We start from the raw sequence: 21,901 nt of genomic DNA, 5'->3' as shown, positions 1-21,901 counted from the left end.
ACCGTTTCCAAAATCATATCCAGTTGCTTGATTAACTGCCTTGGGGCGTAAAGAAGTCTCTTTGGTCATTTTTCAATATCTCAAGTTAAATCTACCTTTTGAAGTTTTTACACTGAACTGTACACAGTATTAAATATTCACGGCGTATACGCGGACACGTGTGCGTTCATAAATTGGGCACGTGTACGTTCTTATTACAGACTAGTCATTAGAGAAGCTCCATCCTTCATATTCATTTCTTTGAAGATAGATTTGTTGGATGGTCGCTGGATTTCTCTTCATTAGAATTCCCTCGGCACATGGTAGCAGCTGTTCATAATTGGCAGGGTCAGAACGGAGCACCAAGTAATTATTGTTCTCCTCCCCAAGTGTGCTCGACATCAGAATGAGCCGGAGGGATTCACGCAATACATTCTATTAAACAGTCCTTGGGGGAAAACGTGACATCGCGTTGCGTAGTGGTAGGGCATTGGGCCCTGAACCCAGAGGCCCTGGGTTCGTACCCCCTGACATGCCCTGAGGTTGTGTCCTTGAAAAACGAATTTCCACTCTCAACTCGGGTGAAAATAAGGACCTAGCTTATTATTGAAATGTAACTTTAATAGAACGTGAAATGGGACCCACTAGAGCCACAACTCCAGCCATTAAAAGAGCCCAACACACAAAAGAATGGGGAATCTAGGGGTCAATACCAGTATGATGAGTGGATCAAATAGATCTGTCAAGATATGCAGCTTGTACAGACCATGAGGTGGTCTACCGAGCATACAATATGCAAATAAACGTAAATGGTTAATCTCCAAGCAGATGTACGACTTCACATTGTTTTTAAAGATTGGCGAAGGCCTTGATCTTTCAAGGATAACGTCCTTGATCTTATCTTGTGTTCTTAACCCTCTTGTGAAGCTAATTTATCAGAACAGGAGAACTACAAGTGCAGCTATCTTTAGTGACTCACTATAGCACTGACACCACTGAGTCTGGAAACTAACTAACAAGCCCGATGCAAACCCCTTTCAGGCTGATTACCAAAGTATTTTCGTGTTATCATGGCATCAGTTCTTGGCAAACAGTTGGTCTGCAGAAGTAGAAGAAATGTCTTTCATAATCATGGAAGTCTGACACCTGCAATGAATATGTACCTGTTGGAGGGTATATGTGATGTAAAGGCAGTAATGTTACAATCACATTTGGAAAAGGGGCCCCTCCAGGTATAGGTAGTTTACAGCCTGTACTTCTGCACATTTAGGTCTGACCCCTACATGACCCCTGCAGTTACCAGGCTATTTTTAGTCAGGTCCCTGGAGGCCCGAGTTAAAATCAACCCAGGACCTGGCAAAAAATAGATGTAGTGACCAAATCATCCAAAAGGTACCCCCCAGCATCTGGACAAATGTGTGGCTTTAGAGCCCGGCCAGGACCACAACCCCCATGGGCTCTGGTGCAAAAGGAACTGTAGTAATAAATAGGCACATCTGTATAAGACATCAGGTATAAATAACCCTAGAAAAGCTCAAGTAGCAAATGAAGCACTAGTACTGCAGAGATATTTTAAGTCAAGAACTATCAATTCATACATATTCTTATTTTAGAACTAGGTCAAGCAGTTTTCACCTTATTATTACATTCAACTAACCCTCTCCATAAGAATAACAACAAGTATCAGTCCGCTCACTTGAAATGTAGCTATATTGACTTGAACATTAAAGTTTATGATGGTGGAGTGCACATTATTTGGGTCATTCTATACTTAACCTCCCTCTTCATTTTCAATCTAGTTAAAGTGCAACAAGATGAGCTCACTCTGGATAACAATCTGCCCGAGGGATTATCAATGGTAGCAAAGGCATTAAGGCTAATTTTGATGTGCGTCATCACCTCTCATTTGTCGTCTGAACTGAAAGAACACCATGATTTCTAGACAGTTTTTTTTGTCCATTTCTACTTTGTACCACTTGCTTCTGAGAAATGTTGATGGAATCATGACAGGGACAAGATGCCCTATCACCTACTCAATCAAGGGGAAGCAGAGGTCAAATAATAAGAAAAAGAGATTTTCTAATTGAGACAATACTTCAAGGTATCATCTCTGCGCGCTATCCATTTTTGATTTCTGCAAAAATTATGTCTTTTAACCAAGGCTACACATTAGCTTCCAGCAAGTAGCATTGGTTAAACTGAGCACATGTATCACTTGAAAGGTTGAAATACGTTTTTTTTTTTCAGAACCATTATGACCACTGATTTTACAGAGGCCATGATATCTGGCTTCAAGAAACCCAAAAAATTTCAACAAACAGATATGATACAAAGAAACAAACCAACACCACCAACAACAAAAGTGCTGTTGCATGTGGCCTCTCCCAGCCAAGTTTATCTATGTCAGCAGTACAGTTTGATGAGTTCATCGCTGACAGCTGAGGGTGTGAGGATCCCAAGGTCTGTGAAGAGGAGGGTGATGAGGCTGGGAGGGGTGTAGTCTACCGAGGGGTGCTCCTTCCCCAGGTCTGTGTTAGAGCTGAGTGTAGAGTATCTGTACTGTAGAGGAAGGTAGAAGCAAGGGGGTTAAATCAACTCTACAACCTCTGTCATACAAAGTCATACAAGAATGGATAATGAGTCTCATCTATTTGGTCTGACAGAATGACTACATACAGGTATAGCCATTCTGAGGCTGTAGGGGCAGTGGGTTTTTATCTACTGTGTCTTAGGCATGTAATTGGAAGGTGGAGCCCAACCTCTCCTTTTACACTCTATTTACTCCTAAAAAATGAAGCCAGGCCATTTTTAGGTATAGGCATTTGGGGCTATAGGGACAATGGGTTTTTATCTACTAGTACTGTGTCTCAGGCAAGTTATTGCAATCTTTCCTTTGACAGTCTATCAACTTCTAAGCGACGACAGGTAGCCATTTTTACACTTAGGTGGTGCAAGGAGAGTCGTGTAAAGTGCCTTTCCCAAGGGCATAACATCAAAAGCATATCGTTTAAATCCAGTGCTTCTAGGTTCAGGGCAAAACATCCAAACACAACACCACACTACAACTTCTAGAGGGACTGAATAAATCAGACAAAGTGCAAGTAAACCAAAATGTGGGTGCATATTGCCCATTATGTGTATGATATGTGATACAGACTTATATCCTCAGCCTTAGGCTGTATTGTGGAAGATTGGCACTTTCTGATGAAAAATTCCTCCTAGCGATGAAATATTTCTTTTTGTGATTAAAAAAAAGTCCCGTTCATGATAAAACATTCCAGTTTGTGATGAAAAATTCCTGCATCTTTTTAATTCAGTGGCTCTACGGAGACTCACATTTACTACCGCACAATTTGCAAGATTTTTCATAAACGTTTATCTCTAGAGACATACAGACCAAAACTCTTAGTCATAAAATATGACATTATTGTATGTTATATTCTCATACATACTTTAAAATCATCAGGCAGGTCCTGTTGGTTGAGTGGGTACAGTCGGACAAACTTGAAGCTTTCTGCCACCACGTACAACGGCTTGTTGGCGTTCTTGGCACATAGGGCCATTTGGTAAGTCCCAATCTGTTGGGCAAGGCAATATCATAGTATGACTTATAGTGTAAAATCATGAATCTAGCACTTTTAAGCTGTACTATTCAGAGTTTTGGTTAAAACTTTGGTACCTCCAGATTCTAGTCCAGTCATTGATGACAAGATACAGCAGATACTGTCTAAAACCGTTTCGAAATTGCATCCAGCTGCTTGAGTCACTGTTATGAAGTAGCTCTTATTCAGATTTTAAAATATATGATGAATGTGCTGGAAAGGTAAAAATTTGTACACTTATGACCTCTAGTGATGTTGATAGGTACTGCAACAGCAGAGGGAATCAGTCAGGGGTATATTCATGCCTTTTCAAAGCTGTCTCCAGTTCAACCAATTTTTCCGTCCCTCCCATTGTTTGAGAGCCAATGTTGTTGATTTTCTGTGTAACATGTTATTTTAAGCTTATGAAAACAGATTGTCATCAACAAATTCTATGTACTTAAGTTCAGATTTTTGGGATGGATGGGGTGAATTTTTTCGTCCCAACAAGCAAATTTCCTTCCCAGGATGCAGGGACAGGTCCTTTAGACTGCCCTAGGCCTTTTACACTAGTACCAGTATTTCTGTTCCTACTATACCTTGTTAATGATCCCCCCACTCTCCACCACTCCCTCCGCCCCCACCATGACCAGGTCCACCTTCTCCATGATGTAGGCCATGGCAGCATCCAGGATAACAGTGCTGGGGATTCCTGCCTCCACCAGCTTGTTGTGCATCTTCAAACTGTGAGTATAGATAAACAACTCAGTTTCTTCTCATCTGTAAACTGTAGGAATACAGGGTTGTAGCCAGTACCCGACCTTCTGTGTTTGACGGAATTTTGCAGCTGGGGTCGGAAAAAAAATTTGCCAATTCTGTCCACTGTGATGGACAAAAATCAATATGTAGAGAAACTTGTGTAATTTTTCACCATAACAGAACAGCTTAGACTACCAGCAAAGTTTGCACCTCAAAATGAAGGAAATAGCATTTCAGAGGGTCTAGATTTTTAAATTTTCCTAGGGTGAATGAACCAGGACCCCCCCAAAAATCTCACACCAAGGGCCCTCGATATGATTCAAAATTGAAGGGACGGAAAATTATTTCAGGCTGGCTACAACCCTGGGAATACATAATCAACTCAGTTCCTTCTCAACTTCAAACTGTGATAATACATAAACAACTCAGTTCCTTCTCATCTTCAAACTGTGAGAATACATAAACAACTCAGTTCCTTCTAATCTTTAAACTGTAGTAAAACAGGGTTGTAGCCAGCACCCGTCCTTTGATGGAATTTTGCAGCTGGGGACAGAAAAAAATTTGCCCATTCTGTCCACTGTGACGGACAAAAATCAATATGTAAAGATCTATAAAACTGTCTCCCTTGTGTAATTTTTCACCATAACAGATTTCATTGAACAGCTTAGACTACCAGCAAAGTTTGCACCTCAAAATGAAGGAAATAGCATTTCAGAGGGTCTGGATTTTAAAATTTTCCTAGGGTGAATGCCCCAGGACCCCCAAAGAAATCTTGCACCTAGGGCGCTTGATATGATTCAAAATTGAAGGGACGGAAAATGATTTCGGGCTGGCTACAACTTCTCATCTTCAAGCTGTGAGAATACATTAACAACTCAGTTACTTGTCATCTTCAAACTGTGAGAATACATGAACAACTCAGTTACTTCTCATCTTCAAACTGTGGGAATACATAAACAACTCAGTTCCTTCTCATCTTCAAACTGAGAATACATAAACCACTCAGTTACTTGTCATCTTCTAGCTGTGGGGATACATTAACAACTAAGTTACTTTTCATCCTCAAGCTGTAAAAATATGTTAAACATAATAAACACTGTTTAGTCTCCTCTCACAGGATTTCATGCTCAATATTCTCATATTGTTGGGGATATTTCTTTTAAAAAGAATGATTTCATACCATCATGGAAAGTTTATCAACCAAAGTTCTGTATATGTATAACTTTTTGGGGTTGCAGTCCTTCACAAAGAAGCCATTGGTCTGATGTTTAAGGACAGTAACACATTGATCATGATAAATCTAAAGAACCCATCACAATCATCACACCTGATTGTATCAAGGTTCAAGTGTGTCATCCTATTTTTCTTACTTTAAGTAGAATCTTAATGTTTCAGAATAGAATCTTTATTCTGGACCACATGAAAGTCATTGTGCTATTTTCTGTGTCAATAAAGCTTCAGATTATCAACAACATCAATATGAAATGCAATTAAGTGTACTCACCAAATCCTAACTAGTACATAACTCAGGTGTATAACACTATGAAACAGATACAGATAGTAGAGATTGCCTGACTCCATACTAACCCTGATCTGTCAGGTTGAGACTCTGTGACATAGACTGTGAACCTCTTGTTAGCTGAGGCAGCTTTCTTCAACACCTCCAGCACAACTCTGGAGTCGGAGTGGACCAGGATGGTCTGGAAAAAGAATAATCAATGCATACATGTCACCATCAGGTTTGTCTTCTCAACATCTATACTCTAAGACCACAGATGCTCATAAAAGTCACTACAAGGCATGGATTAAATTTCCGATGGCAATCCTTCACACATAGTCAAGCATATCCTTTTGTCTGTTTCTAAGTCCCCTGATGTAGCAGTCCGGAATGTACATGTAACCCTGGCCAGAACATACCCAGGGCAGGCACATTATGGCTAGGGGTATGTTCTGGCCCACTGAGCCACTGATCGAGCAACATCTGCCACATGGGCTGACCGGACTCACCTCTTTCTTAACGTCTCATCGCAAATCTTCCGTTTTCAAGTTCCCATCAAGCATTTCAACTTAGTGTATGGCATTTCCTAACTACTGAGGTGCAAAATTCTGGCAGTAAACATTACGGGACTGCCTGATTACCCACAGAATTGATCGATAAAGCATGTCACAAAGGCGAAGGGCTGTTCGGACACCACACCATCTAGGATCATGGGCCAGAGCAAGGGGCCAGTCCTAAGCACTTAGGCAGCCTACATATATACATTGGGGCACTTTTTATTCAGGCTTTGGGCTAGCTTTGTATCTTTGTGTTCTCTTGTGTTAAGTTGTAACTACTCTTCATGCATAACTCTTGTGAACAGAGATTATACAGTGTATATATATATGTAGGAAATCATGATGTGCCAGGGAATGTTGAGAAGTCTCAGGAATGAGGAATAAACCACTCACAGCTCCATCTGTGACAAAAGGATGACCCAGCTTGGCGATCTTCTGTCTGGAGTTGGAGATTTTCTTCAAGAACAGCTCTCCTCGGTCCAGCAAGACTTGTTTGTACACTTGGAAATCCTGATAAAACAGACCATCAGTGTCATTTGAATTTCTTATTCAATATATTATACCGTTACATATGTTGACCACAAATTCAAGAGAAAAGAAAAAAAATTTCAATCTGATGAGTCAAAGCCAGGTAACTAGTGACTACCTCAGCAAGGCTAAAACTTCTCTTGAAATTGCAAGGTAACCTTTTCCAAACACATATTTTATTTCTAATGACCTTTTCCTTTATAAAGATCCAAAAGTCAAGAGTCTATTGTTATAAAAAAAAAGTTAACAAATGTCAGATTCAGGCATATACAACAGTAAACTGTGATGCAATATAACCTTAGGCCTAGAAAAAAATGTTGTGTTTCCTGTTTCAGTCCTGAAAAAATTAGGGTCGATAGGTATGGATTATCTTTTTTTTCTTGTAATTTTTTTAGGCTGGCCAAAACTCTAGTGAGACATAGTACAAAACAGTTAAACAATGTAAACTGGAATACATGAGGAAATTTGTCTTTCAATGTCTAACTTTTATTTCATGCATAATAGATACATTTATCCTTCATTAGATAGGACATGCAGTGTTTTTATTTCAATAGAAAGAAGGCTGAATAAAATTCTAACTGGAGACTACTGCCCACCCCAATAAAAAGTCTAGGGTCGGGAGATATTTCTAGGGTAGGTAGGGAAACAGGAAACACAATATTTTTCTCAGAGGCCTAAACATTAGTTTATCAGTTATGATCTTACGGGATGGTCCAGCGCTGTGAGAGTGATGAATCTGAGGAACAGCTCACAGCCTGAAGACACGGATGTGATGGACGTGTCACTCTTGGTCAGAGTCTTGATGGCCTCCTTCAAGTTGTCTCTCAGCTCTGCTAGTGTTCCAGCTAAGGAAGGAAAGTATATAATAATTTGTGAATATTTTTATCAGGTTTGTATGTCCCTGAATAAAGACTCTTTTTTTTTACACAACCACAGCTTTATTTTCATCAACGTTTTGGTGATCTGACACCTTCCTCAGCAGGGCAATCCTAATATGACAGACAGTCATGGAAATGGTGAAAATAAAGTTGTGGTTGTGTAAAAAAATGTCTAGTATAATACATTTGTAATTGTTGATAAAATTGCCAAGACGACAATGCTATTTTAACATCAATCATCATGCTGTTTCTGTGTAAGTTTATACATAGTCTATTGCATTAATCACGCATTTTCCTTGCATGAAAATTCACCTGTGTTGGTAAAATTTCAAAAATCCTAAACTTACGAGGGCGGTTCAAAAAGTAATGCCACTTGTTTTATAACAGGCTCATTTTTTCATCGAATGAGTTGAAACTTGGCACAGAAGTACAAGAATATATCCTCTTTAGATTGAGATATATCAATTTGTTCTTAAGATTTTTCTGAGTGACTGTGTTGAGTTCAAGATGACCACACCCTTGTTATCCCGTCGGAAGAAATTAGAGAGTCAATTAACGTGCAATTCATAATGTCTGTAAATCACTTGTAGCTATTGTAAGAAACTAAAATTGCATATGTATCAAGTTGCAGTTCTGTATAAGCCACATGCCTATTTTCATCTTTTAAATACAATCACTTATTATTTTTTCGTTCCTGGTGTGAAGTAAGATCGTCAGGGTCGTAATTAGCGGTGGATTAGGGGTGGGCTGCTTAAAGTTTCCATTACCAACTTTTTTATTAACTGAGAAGAATAAAACTTAACACTTTTTGATCTTGAAACAGTTAATAATTGTGCAAAGTTTTGCATCTTTTAAGCTAATGAAAAAGCAGTCAAAAACCTTTATTCAACAAATCACGTATTTGGCTATTAATCAAACTGTCTGTAATATAGCAAATTGCTCCATTCTAGTGGCTGTAAAAGATGAACCACTGAGAGTTCAAACATGAAATTTGCCATGTAATCTGTAGAGATATTTGTTATTATGTAGGTGACATTTCAACTTCCTACAATAGTTTTAAAATAGTAAGATGTAGAGGAACTGATCTCCTGACAAGCTTTCAAGGGTGTGGTTATCTTAAAATCATCTCAGTTGCTCATAAAAATCTGAAGCACAAATTGAGATATCTCAATCTCAAGAGGATATAGTCGTGTACATTTGTGCCAAATTTCCACTCATTCGATGAAAACATGAGCCTAATATAAAACCAGTGGCATTACTTTTTGAGCCGCCCTCGTAGAATTGAAGTCTATAACTTGAGACGATAGTTAAACTCTTTAGAAATGAGCAAGACATTTTGTCAGAAAATTAGCTGTTGACAATTTTGGACAGCAGTACGGTATGAAAAAAGACAAAAATCTAATTTTCCCGCCCAAACAAAAATCGTCCACAGGTGCTCATGCTAGAAGAGTAGCAAAACCAGTACAACAAGATCTGATGCAAATAAAGACACCAAGGGGGCGTGATGACATGTGACATGCCAGCAGTGAAAGTGTTCCACCATTTTGTTGTCCTCAGGCTACAATGTCTTCAGCTTAATGGGAGACATGGGGAACACTTCAAAAGTCCTTTATGCACAGCATGGCCCAAATGTATAACATTATAAAGTGCACATTCAGCAAAATGTGCATGATATTAAGTGTTATGTAAAATACATTCCTTTTCATTACTGTGTAGGAAATCTCTAAATAAATCAAAACCTTTCAGACCATTTGTATCTGAGAAGAATTTCTTTGAGAGAACAGTAAGAGATTTGAGATCATCCTATTCTACAATTGTCCTGCTTGGCTAGGTGTCATACCATGTCAGGTAAGGTCTGCAGCCTGATGCCAGCTGTAAACTGAAGTCGATGAAACCCTACAGAAACTACAGAAACAGCGAAGCTGACAGCAGAGATCATGTACAGTTAACGTGAGCTCTGAACTCTACTTGTCTGCAACATGGAAACCAGTCCTGGAGCAGTCTGACTCGACCAAAGGACGCTGACCAACTGTGCACAAAATGGCTGACAATGCCGGCAAGGAAGCACCAAAGTCCGATCCTTCAGACATGAAGGAGGAGGGTACTGAAGACACTGATGACCTGGCACAACAGTTTGACGGAGTGGCTGAGTCTCTCAAGGGGGTTACCAAGAACTGGAGTGAGCTGAAGGCAGCAGAAGGAATCATGGCAGCCATGTTCTCTGGAGTTCTGATCACAGTGGCCAGTATATACACCAGGCTGGCGGGAGACCAGGGCATGCCGGCCATCCACGCTATCTTCATGAACGAACTCATGGCAGCGATCGTCTATCTGCCAATACCCTTTCTCCTAGGGGCTCCCATCACAGGGAACACATGGACGACAGTTATCATGTTAGTCATACTGGGTGTGGGTCGGATGATCGCGTTCATCTGTTTCTTCGTCTCGGTGCTGTACATCCCGCCTGCGAACAGTTTCGTGATCCGACATGGCATCATCCCGCTGCTGACGGCATCCATGGAGGTAGTCTTTCTACGGGTGGCACCGTCCGTCGCCGAGTGGGTCGGGATCGGCTTGAGTATCATTGGTGTCATCCTCACTGCGAGCGGCCGATCGTGGTTGAAAGAGGATGAGGAATTGTACCTAAACATCCTTGGCAACATGCTGGCTGTCATCTCTGCCTTTGGCCTGGCTGGACTGATCATCATGACCCGTTACCTCCTAAAGACCCTCCCAATATGGACTCTACTGTTCTATATCAAACTCATCGGTATCGTGGTAGCTCTCCCACTTCTCTTCCTGGATCCACCATTTACTAGTGGGATGAACTACGATCTAAGCTATTACCTTGTTGCCCAAGGCTTTCTGTATACTGTTGGTATAGGCATCATGTTCCATAGTTTAACACTAGAGAATGCCTCTACTGTGGCACTGGTGAAGAATATCAGTATCCTTGTAGCATTTGTATTGGAACGTTATGTACTTCATATCATTCCAACAATCATGGAACTCTTAGGGGCTATTCTTGTTATTGGGAGCACTACTGTTGTGGCCATTGTACTGTGGTTCAAAAAATGGAAGGAACAAAGAAACAGATAGGTGATGTAATAATACAACATGCTGTGCCATACATGTAGTGGGTGATAAGCATGCTTCATGACCATGGGGTCAGGGGTTCTAAACCCAGTCTACCCGAGAGTATTATGGACCCAGGGTACATGGTGGTAGAGGTGTAGGGTTACAGTTACCTTTGGAGGGAACAATTGTTCATCAAAAGGTTGATTTAACGCTTTTATTGCCATACACACTGGTTTTAACTAATGGTGGAAACTATGGGCAACACTTAGTACATGATAAATACAACTGTATATCTTTTATTTTCTGTAGCTAGAAGGTTTAATAAATGGTAGTGTCTGTCCTAAGGGCAGTGAATAAAATAATATTGAAGATGGCTGGCTACAGACTATTTACTTAAGATAAGATGAGATACGTTTTTCCAAGGAGGTTATATCATGAGGATATGTATGTATCCCCTGTACCCTTTCTCCTTTAGTCTCCAAGCAGACCCTACGGTGCCTTAGAGATAGTATCAAAGCTGGCAAGGGACTTAGTATAGCGGCACCAGGTGCCCGTTTGACTCCCTTTGGCCAGCTATACTCCTTGGCCAGCTTTGCTACCATCTCTAAGCCACCGTAGCATCTGCTTGGAGACTAGTCCCCTTACCTGTGTTCTGTTTTCCAGAACACCATGAGGACATGTATGTATCCCCTGTACCCTGTACCCTTACCTGTGTTCTGTTTGAGGAACAGCATGAGGACATGTATGGCTGCCACGGCTGCTGACATCTGGGGACTCTCCTGCTGACATCTGATAAACTGTTCAAGGATCTCTGTAAAACAAAAGACAGCCATACATGATTAGTACATGTAGTGGTGTAGGTAATCTAGATATAGTTGTGTACACATATATAGCTAATAAGGCAATTGAAGTTGACAGACTTCACTCTGTTACCTATACCGATTCGTGACACTTCCAGAATTCCACTGACAAAAATATGCAGCAATGACTGAATGAGGATTTTTATCATGATGCAGTGGTGCATAATATAGTAGTTGGTGGATGTTGGGAATCACAGGAATGCATAAATATGGACACACACACACACTAGTACACACACACACACACACACACACACACACACACACACACACACACACACACACGTACACATACAGATTGCAGGGCTCGAAATACTGGGTGCATGTGCACCCAGGTGCACCCAAAATTGCAGCTGTGCACCCAATTATTTTCATATTTTCATAGGCTTATGACTGGATCGACACACACAGACAATCCAAAACCAATACTACAAAAGCACAAATTACAATTAGACCACATGATACACAAGTACACTTGGGCACATCCATAAAAATATAGCCTGTTATTTATTAGTTTATGCCCTGGCTATTAGCTATAAGCTTTTTCACCATTCTGAATATGCATGCACAAGTTCAAAGGTAAACCGTAAAGGCCCATGAGTTCCAAAAAGTTGTCTCGGTTGGCATACAATGTCCAAACGTGTTTTGTTTATGTCTGAGGGAACTTCACCTTTGACATATTGTCCACAATTCATGTTGGTGCCCATGTGCACTCCGATACATGTAGGTGAAGAAGCAACAGGAACATTCTGTCAATAGTGCAATTTTCCACTCACTTCCATGAGGGAAAAAAGTCTTATTGACAGGTGCATCATTATTCAAAGGTGCATCCTGTCAATAGTGCAAAAAATTCTTCTTGACAAAAGTGCCAAAAACTGCATTCATAGGAACATCCTTGTAAGTAAAATAGCCTTGCCCATAAATATGTTTATGAGATAATATGACATCTGTTCAACCAAAGAGGTTCAACGTAAGATTAAGTACCACCTACCTTCTTTGTTCATTTTTCTACCCTTTCCTGGAGTACTACAAACGAGAACGTTTCTATGTTGTTAAGTTTCACAGTCAAACGCTGTGCAGGCAACAGATAAATTCATGAAATGTTGCAACCAAACTCCACTTCAGTCAGTGTTGCACGACAAAATATACACATGTTCCGCAATGGACCACGGGAAGGATTTTGCACTCCATCCCATAACAAGAGTTTTCATTGGCTAGCTCGGTAAGGGACATTCCTCTTTGACCAATCAGGAAGAGTTTGATGGAACGGCTTCGGTAATGGTCACATGGCAAAACAACATGGCGGAAGGTAAGTGGGAAAAGTTGCAGGTGTTGTAGTTGACGTCTCTACCTTCTGTTCCGTTACATTGATGCGCCTGTCTTGTGATCAGTACTAAGAAGCCAGTATACACTTTTTGGTACGTCGGTTAGATCGAGAATGTGGTAATTGGGGTGTAGAGCCATTGCCCCCCTCCCATCGTGCATCTAGTGTCCAGTCCAAACCCTGGCCTGGATGGTCGCAAAGCTCCTTGAAGCTTGATGATCTGTATTAAGTATGGCTAAAATAATCCCCGCGTGCATCTCAGGTAAAGATGAAGCAAATCAAGAATTTGCTTACATAATTCCTGTTGAAATAGTATTGAAGTATTGAAATACTAGCCTTTTTTTCTAAGAAGTAAGATGATACCTTTAACTTTGAAAAGCTTTTGATATTTGGGTGAACAATGAACTCTAGTTGCTTTTTCTTTCACTTTCAGGAGAGGAAAACCTACTGGTGGTGATCATAGACTGTAACCCTGTGTGGTGGGGCAGGAGACAACAGCAGGCAGCTGAGGTAAGGAAACTTTCAAACTAGAAGACTCCAGTGTCAGAAATTCTGTGTTGAAAGATATTTCATTGTACTTACCTGAAGCCACGAAAAGGTAAAGTTTAAAATTGGATCATTGAACCTCTCTAGTTCTTATCATAAAAAGCATCTTGTAGTCCTGCACTGATCATACATAAATTTACCTGTTCACTAACACACAACTCTTACCTTTACCTTTACATTTAGTCCAAATTTTTTCACAATAATGCTGGTATAGCCTGGAGTCCGGCCTTGTTAGCTTTGGTCCATTCCCAGGGTTGCTAGCCTGCGGGGTACCGACCATCGAGAGTAGACTGAAGCTAAGAATGCTGGACTCCAGGCTAAAGTGTTCTTTCATCTTTCCAGCCTGCCCAGATTGTGCTGTCCCACTGTCTGGATGCCATACAAGTGTTTGTCAACTCCTACCTGATGTTGTCTCACAAGAACAGGGTGGCCGTCATCGCCAGTCACACCAGTAAAACGTCAGTAACATCAAACATACATGTACTTTGTGCTGGGAATTGTATTGGTGTATTATTGTGTGTGTCTGTCTGTGTCCGTGTCTGTGTACATGTATGTGTATTGTGTGTAAATCATGACTAGTCAGTGACTATTCTATTTGCCATTGCAGGCAGGGGCAAATTGTTTCAATTTACGCAAACTGGACACAGAAATAGACTGCATTTGCTGAAATACTTATCGCTAGCCTATATATCACACTATAAAGGTGATAACATAAAAAAATGCTACTCATTCTTGAATCATTTTCACCTCAAATAGACTGCAAGAATCTGTTCCAATTTTATAAGTGAAATATTTTTCAAACATACGTTTTCTTAAATGTTTTTGAAAGATGATCAGCAATAATCAAGGAGGTTATATTCAGAAGGAGATTGGACACAAGTTGCCTTCATTCAGTGATGTTCCCCTCAGGTGAGAAGTAACAACTTCACGTCGAGGTGCTAATTACCCCCCGATCTGCATACGCCGGCAAGCAAGGGTCCTTTGTTTACAGTCTTTTTCAAGATAACTCGCACTGGAAACAGTGACTTTAAAACGGGTTTTGAGTGATTTTGAAGAAGTTCTTGAAGAATCGAAGGCACCTGGCTGTCTTGCAGACAACACAGAACTAGCGATAGCTATAGCAGTAACATTTTTACTTGTAATACGTGCGGTTGAGCTAAGCTGACCTCACTGTCACAATACATGTATTTAACTGCCACTGCATTTAAACTAACGTATTGCATCTAGAAGTTCATTTTCTAAACGGTAATATGTATTTTAAGACCATCAAAAATTCTTACCTTCAAGATCGTTCATACTTTTCTGCAACAATTGTCTTGCGTAGCGGAAATAAATAGACTATGGGTAGGGGGAGGGAAATCTTTATTCATCGCTACCGTCAAGTCAGAATACCGACTAGAAATTGTATGAACTATTTGATCGGAGGTTCCCAAGAAACACTTATTGTGACGTTATTTAGAAGAAACGTTATATTTAACTATAAACAGAACACGATGATTACCACTCTTGGTTCAGATACGTAAATTTTATTCCGAACTACGTGGCCTTTTCGGCAAGGCCGTATCCACTATGGCGTCGATTTAGTGGTCTTCCCTTCCTCGGTAGTTTTCTGAAAAGCACAAACATGGACTCGATAAGACTGGGAACCTAGTTGCACAACGTTAACGTCACATCAAGGAGGTTATTGGTCACATAAACAAGTGGATATGATGTCGCCGCGTGTACCGGGTTGAACTACAAACGATTAGGCGTAATGATCAAAATGTCGACTACAAAATCCCATGTCGCTAGTACATGTAACCTCCCACCCTGCCCATGAGTGTGATGGATCCACGGAGTCCGTACTGACACAAAAATAAAGCAAAACTCAAACGCAGAGTCCAGTAAATCTAAACTGAGTCCAATGACAAACAATATTTCAATGGGTCACCAAAGCATTAAACTATCCAGGAAATTCGTCAGTTTCGGTGGGAAATTTGTTAAATAATTTTTATGGAGACATTTAATACAGAACATTTTTCATATTTTCGAGCAAAAAAATCCCGTACGCATCCACAAAAATGCTTATAAACTCACCCATGTCGATCGTACAGCGGTGAAACACACATCAAAATGGCCGTCAGCGTCTTGTCCAAATGATGCCGCCTTTTGCACACGTCACCCGCGCTTCCCAAATAAGGAAATACGCGGAAACTGCCGGCATGCCGATCTCAGCCTCGGGTGATCTTCGGCCAAGCTCGGACGCGTGACGTCACAGTCGGGCTCTTCTGATTGGCGCTCGGTTAAAAATGGCGCCATGCCCTGAATCCAACATCAGATCAGAGCGGCACCGCCGGAGGGCGTAAACAAAAGGCCGCCACGGGAGCTAGCGGGTCTAAACAATAGCGCGCAACGGGGTATTAAGCCCGTACAATCTCCTTCTGAATATAACCTCCTTGGCAATAATGAAGGTGACGTGAACCATTGTACTGTGAACTGCACCCAAAAAGATTTCCATGTACTTAGTACAGAATTCAATTTTGATCTGTGAAGCATTAAAGCCAGCCCAGGAAGAATGATGTCTGTTTTACCTTCTCCTACATACAGACATTTCCTGTACCCTAAGAACATGGCTGACCCCAGGTTAGACCAGAGGAGAGGGGAGGATGGGAGGTACGAACAGTTCGCCACTGTAGACGACACTGTTGTGGAGGAGATCAAACAGTTCATGACATCAGGTACACCGTACAGTACGTCAACATGCAGCTATACATTTGTAGCTACAGCCCATGGATATCTTCATGATACTATTGCAGCTACAGATGTATTTATATGTGTAAGTGTAATGGTTTGTACCAAAGTGATAATCACATTACATGGAATGTCATAGTTATATGATTTTTAAGGAACAATGTATATGTTACTTGCAAACAAAGTTTGTTATTAGTCTGTGACCAGACCCTCTGGTTGACAGACTTTTAGTTTTGTCACGTTTACGCGCGTTCGCAGCTGTATCTGTATGTTCCCGTTGTCTGAATTCTATGTGGTTTGGCAGGTCCTTTGTACTGAGGTTGACGATGATGCACGTGAACTTTTTTTTGCGGCAGGTGGTTTTATTATGGATTTTATAAAAATAACACCCCTACAATTTGTTCGTCTTGCGGTGTTTTGGTCCAGATCCTCTGTATGTGGGTCATGGTGTCATTGGAATTTGTCAAGCAGATCTATGCGTGGTGTTACCTGATCGTCAAAGTTATTCGCGTTCGCATCGGTATCTGCATGTTCCCGTTGTCGCATACGTACGTTGTTTGGCAGGTCATCTGCACTGAGGTTGACGATGATGCACGTTGTTTTTTTTGGTTGTTTTTGCGGCAGTTGGTTTTATTAGGGACGCAATAAAAATAACACCCCTACAAAATGTTCATCTTTCGGTGTATTAGTCCAGATCCCCTGTATATGGGTCATGCTGTAATTGAGATATTGCAAGCAGACGCGTGATGTTCTCTGGTCGTCAATGTAACGCACGTTCGCATCTATATCTGCATGTTCCCGTTGTCGCATACGTTTGTGGTTTGGCAGGTTCTCTACACATAGTTGGACGATGATGCAAGGTGTTTTATTTTTTCGGCAGCTGTTTTTATTATGTATGTAATAATTTCAGAAATCACCCCTGCAAATTGTACGTTTCACAGTGGATTGGCCCATGTCTGCATATGGTGCCCGTTGAGGTAATTGGGTATAGTTAAGCAGATGCGCGATATGTGCAAGAATTTTACGCGCGTTTGCTTTCTACCTCTTATTCAACAAGTTTATCCGTACTACTTTATGTACCAGCATCATGGACCCCGGGATTCACCCATTAACACTGTGTCATGATACCTTATGGCTTCACACTAGTTAAAAACTTATCGCACAGTTCATCATCAACAGCTGTGTGTTATCGTATGTGGGACATGGGAACCGACATCTAATGTTCCACTAATGACCCTGTCAATCAAATACCTCCTGTCGCCGTTTGCAATGAAGCGTGTAAGAATTCTCGTCCCAAATGAAGTTTAGCCATATTATATTCCCGGACTTCGACTAAGAAACATCAAGGTCCTATTCCGTGCTTCATACTTATTACGTCCATAACAGAAACATGTTAATACTTGGTGCGTTTGTCAGTCTGCCTGTCGGTCTTGTAGGTGTGTCTGTGTGTGAATGTGCCTGTGTATTAGAGTAGACCATCCGGTAACTTATCGTCACCATATCTTTTTGACTTTGGCCACATGTTATCTCACAATCCATACCTGTTTAGTAAGATTCACATGACACAGAAATATTAGGCAACTTTAGATACAACGATATATCTAACACCATGAAAAGAATCATATAGGATATAAGCACAACGTCACACACCAAAGAAGACAAAACAACCAACATATACCAGACCGACGTCACAGACTATGTTACCTACGGTCACTTGTTCATATTTGTATATAAGTTGGAGTAAAGCCACGTAGTGCCATAATTCTATAATCTGCGGAAAACCCTGGTCAATATTCAGAATTTAAGACAGTCCGGATGACTACAACTACAAGTCATGCTAATTTCTTAGATAGCATTCATTGTTATATGTTTATGCCAAAAAGGCCTGCCTGTCGCAATTTCCATAACAAAATTACAGCTTTTTTTCAAAAACAACAAAAGCACTTGTTTATATGCCCTCTTCCTGATGTGCTGGCACAGATACGACCAGCAGAGAGTTGAAGACAGACACCCTGCTGGCTGGCTCTCTTGCAGTTGCCCTCTGCTGTATCCTCTCTGTTTTTATTTCTATTTCAAGAAATAACAGCCTTATGCATTACATACATATAGGTAAGACAAGCAATACCCATTAAACAGGTTACAGTTTGCGAGAAGTAAAAGACAGACATTGATAATAAGAAATATATGCTTAGATTTTCTTAACTCCTTACAGATGTTCATAGGTTAGAAAAGGAGTACCAAGGTAAGTCTCATTAGATTTTTATTTTACATTCCATATCTTATTGAAATGAAGCATGAAATGAAACAATGCTAACACTAGAACAACATTGTCCCTTGCAAAAGATCTTTATTTTGTATGACACTCATGACTTTCCTACAAATTTTCCAAAATTTTCTGTGACTGTCATAGACCTGCTGCTGTCTTTTGTGAAAGAGGCTTAAGATTATGTTTCCTTTTTTTCAGCGGGACAACAACTGAATTCCAGAGTATTGGTGAGACTTTTCAGGCTTAAACTATATAGCTAGTCTTGTGCAATTGTGACCTGCCTTGTAGGCATTTTATTTTGAAGTGGCTGGCATAGTTTGTATGGGTTGGAAACAATTGCAGCAAAACATGATGACTGTGAAAAATTGCCACCTTTCTACAGGTTATCAAGGCAGCAGAAGACAGCCCCTCCCAGTACATGAACCTCATGAATGTCATATTCACTGCACAGAAACAGGTACGATTTCAGGAACTTACCGTTAATCCCCAGTTACCCTTACCATTGTTTGGAGTGATTTGGGAGCTAGGGCAACTAGGTAGGCTGGTGTTTGTTTGGCTTGGTTGGCTGGTGTTCTGCTGTGGATATGAGGTCTAGAATGGGTGTGTTAAGGGGGTCCAATTGACTCTTAAATGTAAAACTGGATAGTCTGCTCCCAACTTATACCAACCTTCTTTGGCTTGTGGTTGGGAGCCATGTTCAGTTATGTGTAACTAGGGCTTTACCCCTAAATGTACTTCAGTAATCAAGCAAGAATGAAGGATGCAGTAATGCCAACTAATTTCTAATTTCTTTTAAACTTCATACTTTTCAGAATGTTGTTATAGATGCCTGTATACTTGATAAGGAGTCAGGACTACTACAACAGGTATGGTGCTAGCACTTTTCCTCTGGATTCAAACCTAGTCTGATTTTTTATATTTTGCAGTCAGAAGTGTTTTTATCCTTTGTGTTTTTTGTTGCACTAACTAGAGGTATTTTTTACCTCCCAATAAAGGCTTCTGACATCACGGGGGGCATTTACCTGAAAATACCACAGATGTCGGGACTCCTGCAATATTTACTGGTAGGTGTTAGAAGCACGCTACAATGGTAGTACTCTGTAGCTACTGACTTCTTTGTCTATTTGAGTAGGAGAAAGACAATACACTGCTGGATGGAAGTTTGGTTGGTAGCTTACAAGGTATAAGTACAGTCCAAGTCCAGAGGATCAGGCCCAGGTCTGGACCTGAAGCTGAACCTAATCATCTGTGAAAACTTGTGAATAGGCAATACACAAAGCAATGGTTCATTTTGCTACTAAGAATTCATTTTGGTGGAGTATCTGACGTATAATGGTATTTTAAAATCCTATGTAACCAACACTAACTTTGACCAAGTTTACTTTTAGAAACTTTACTTTGCTCTTGTTATTTTCTTGGACCAGTAAGTCCCAAAACGAGTTAACACCTGCCGATATAATCTGTTCATTTTATAATCTGTCCAAGATCCGGTCAACTGATTTTTTTTCAGGTCCGTTTTTTCTGGACCAGTCCAACAAGAAAATATGGTTTTGTACTGGTATACGATTGGTTGACATGTTACAAGGCTCGATCATATGATACACCGTCACGTATAAGCTCTAATATATTTCTCATGTTCTTCTGCAGTGGGTGTTTCTGCCTGACCTGACCATGCGGGAAGTCATGGCTCTCCCACCTAAAGTACAGGTAGACTACAGGGCCGCCTGTTTCTGTCACAGGACACTCATAGACATAGGCTACGTCTGCTCTGTCTGTCTATCAAGTAAGTCAAAATTTCATGATGTTTTATTATTGTTCATCTAGACACAACTATCAAATAGATGATAAAAGATTTGCAATCATTTCTGTTGGATGTTCAGGTTCTGTTTAGGTTAACAGTACCATTGACAACGAGTAGATCACCTTGATTTTTGTTGTACAGTAAATTGTCTCAATTTCTTTGCAAAGAGTTTTGTTCCATCGTACTGTATGTCAGATAATTTTGTGATGCTATTGATTGACTGTTTTTCTCCTGCAGTTTTCTGCTCCTTCAGCCCTATCTGTTCCACATGCGAGTAAGTATCCACTTTATTTTGCTAGAAATAATCATGCCATTACAGGGCTCGAAATACTGGGTGCATGTGCACCCAGGTGCACCCAAATTTGGAGCTGTGCACCCAATTATTTTCTGTGGGTGCACGGGGTGCACCCAAATATGTTATTGGGTTCATGTATGTAAAGATATCAAAGTGTACTAGTATACATCATATTCTTGACATCTAAGTGTTAGAAAGGTAATAAAAATTGAAAATTTCTGTCATGGTAGTTGTTTAAGAATTTGATAGCATGTAACTATGTTTTGTTGTCAGGTTTTTCTGACATTCTACTTGAATTTAAGTGGTGCACCCAAACAATTTTTGGTGCACCTAATCTTTTAAGCTGGGTGTACCAGTGCACCTGATCCCAAAAATGAATTTCGAGCCCTGCATTAGATAAAATCATATTCAAATTCATCATCCAGCTCTTGCCAAAGTTTGGGAAGACCAGAAAGGAAGACCAGAACAGTTGTAAAAAAACTGCAAGTTTATTTGTATTTCTCTCATATCATATACATATGTTGACAAGCCAAATAGTATTCACTTCATATGTTGACGTGTGTAGTATTAAGTTTCTTACCCAAAGCTATGTGTTTGTCTTTGATACTTAACATTGTTTGTGTTTATCTGTTTCACAGGACTGCTTTCAAATTAGCCAAACCTCCCATGTTCAAGTCAAAGAAGAAGAAAAGATCCTTACAGAATGGAGGGCCGTCAACATCACTACTGTAGTGTTATAGGAAAACTACTTTGTATGGATGATAGAGTTGTTACATGTGCAGTGCCAGGGAACAGCAAGGAAATGAAAGGTTTAAAAGGTTAGATATGGGGGCTAGGGAACTCACATGCTTTGGTATTTTTTATGGACAGTGTTCAGATCTCCAAAAAAATGTTTTCTTAATAATACATCTTATTGATACCTCTGCCAGCCATGAGTAAAATTCAAAGCATTTTGTGTAAACTTGGTTTGTTTGTTTCATCCAGTGAGGAATCTGGTATCGTATTGTTTGTGTAGTTTTGTTAAAAACTGAAAATGTTTTGAGTTCTCTTCAATAGTCAAGTTCGACATAAGGATAGATACCTGGGAAGTTATTTACTTATTATACAAAGAATTATTTTTGCATCCAGCATATGGATAGTACCTACGACCTGTTCAGAATATGATATTCGATATCAATAAACCATATAGATATATGTGTTTTGGTTCTGGTCATTGTCTTG

General features: G+C 40.3%; 3 protein-coding genes and 1 long non-coding RNA gene across 5 annotated transcripts; 2 read left to right on the top strand and 2 right to left on the bottom strand.

Annotated features, from left to right (window-relative positions):
- Nucleotides 1-1,536: 1,536 nt before the first annotated feature.
- Nucleotides 1,537-12,878, bottom strand: LOC118425633 (translation initiation factor eIF-2B subunit alpha-like). The gene is made up of 8 exons (XM_035834600.1): nt 12,710-12,878; nt 11,568-11,669; nt 7,608-7,747; nt 6,768-6,884; nt 5,907-6,019; nt 4,160-4,304; nt 3,432-3,557; nt 1,537-2,538 (listed from the first exon to the last, which is right to left on the bottom strand). The coding sequence occupies exons 1-8, from the start codon at nt 12,720-12,722 to the stop codon at nt 2,383-2,385; spliced, it is 912 nt and encodes a 303-aa protein (XP_035690493.1). The 5' UTR covers nt 12,723-12,878; the 3' UTR covers nt 1,537-2,382.
- LOC118425631 (S-adenosylmethionine uptake transporter-like) lies at nt 8,986-11,551 on the top strand. The gene has a single exon (XM_035834597.1). The coding sequence runs from the start codon at nt 9,821-9,823 to the stop codon at nt 10,877-10,879; it is 1,059 nt and encodes a 352-aa protein (XP_035690490.1). The 5' UTR covers nt 8,986-9,820; the 3' UTR covers nt 10,880-11,551.
- Nucleotides 12,875-21,834, top strand: LOC118425632 (general transcription factor IIH subunit 3-like). Of its 2 annotated transcripts, none has more exons than XM_035834598.1 (13): nt 12,875-13,027; nt 13,476-13,552; nt 13,931-14,046; nt 16,175-16,305; nt 18,299-18,364; nt 18,531-18,560; nt 18,783-18,811; nt 18,967-19,041; nt 19,397-19,450; nt 19,580-19,648; nt 20,232-20,367; nt 20,623-20,659; nt 21,319-21,834. In XM_035834598.1, the coding sequence occupies exons 1-13, from the start codon at nt 12,997-12,999 to the stop codon at nt 21,410-21,412; spliced, it is 945 nt and encodes a 314-aa protein (XP_035690491.1). In that variant the 5' UTR covers nt 12,875-12,996; the 3' UTR covers nt 21,413-21,834. The 2 variants fall into 2 exon arrangements, with proteins under 2 accessions (XP_035690491.1, XP_035690492.1); XM_035834599.1 differs by lacking the exon at nt 12,875-13,027 and adding an exon at nt 13,189-13,304.
- On the bottom strand, nt 15,093-16,081 carry LOC118425634. Its single transcript, XR_004832315.1, has 2 exons — nt 15,665-16,081; nt 15,093-15,197 (listed from the first exon to the last, which is right to left on the bottom strand). It is a non-coding gene; the product is annotated as an uncharacterized LOC118425634 (long non-coding RNA).
- Nucleotides 21,835-21,901: the final 67 nt, after the last annotated feature.

This window comes from Branchiostoma floridae, chromosome 11 (genome assembly GCF_000003815.2).
Source record: "Branchiostoma floridae strain S238N-H82 chromosome 11, Bfl_VNyyK, whole genome shotgun sequence".
Taxonomy (NCBI): domain Eukaryota; kingdom Metazoa; phylum Chordata; class Leptocardii; order Amphioxiformes; family Branchiostomatidae; genus Branchiostoma; species Branchiostoma floridae.
The sequence above is the reverse complement of the archived record's forward strand: the minus strand, read 5'-3'. Positions and strand labels throughout refer to the sequence as shown.

What these genes read in the sequence shown, in the direction of transcription:
- LOC118425633 (XM_035834600.1), bottom strand. An exon ending in GTTCCTCAAACAGAACACAG is followed by an intron (nt 7,748 to 11,567) that starts GTAAGGGTACAG and finishes TTCCTTCCTTAG; the next exon opens with CTGGAACACTAGCAGAGCTG. An exon ending in CTTTTGTCACAGATGGAGCT is followed by an intron (nt 6,020 to 6,767) that starts GTGAGTGGTTTA and finishes TTCTTTTTCCAG; the next exon opens with ACCATCCTGGTCCACTCCGA.
- LOC118425631 (XM_035834597.1), top strand. Translation starts at nt 9,821, where the DNA reads ATGGCTGACAATGCCGGCAAGGAAGCACCAAAGTCCGATCCTTCAGAC.
- LOC118425632 (XM_035834598.1), top strand. Translation starts at nt 12,997, where the DNA reads ATGGTCACATGGCAAAACAACATGGCGGAAG. An exon ending in AACTGAATTCCAGAGTATTG is followed by an intron (nt 18,812 to 18,966) that starts GTGAGACTTTTC and finishes ACCTTTCTACAG; the next exon opens with GTTATCAAGGCAGCAGAAGA. An exon ending in TATTCACTGCACAGAAACAG is followed by an intron (nt 19,042 to 19,396) that starts GTACGATTTCAG and finishes CATACTTTTCAG; the next exon opens with AATGTTGTTATAGATGCCTG.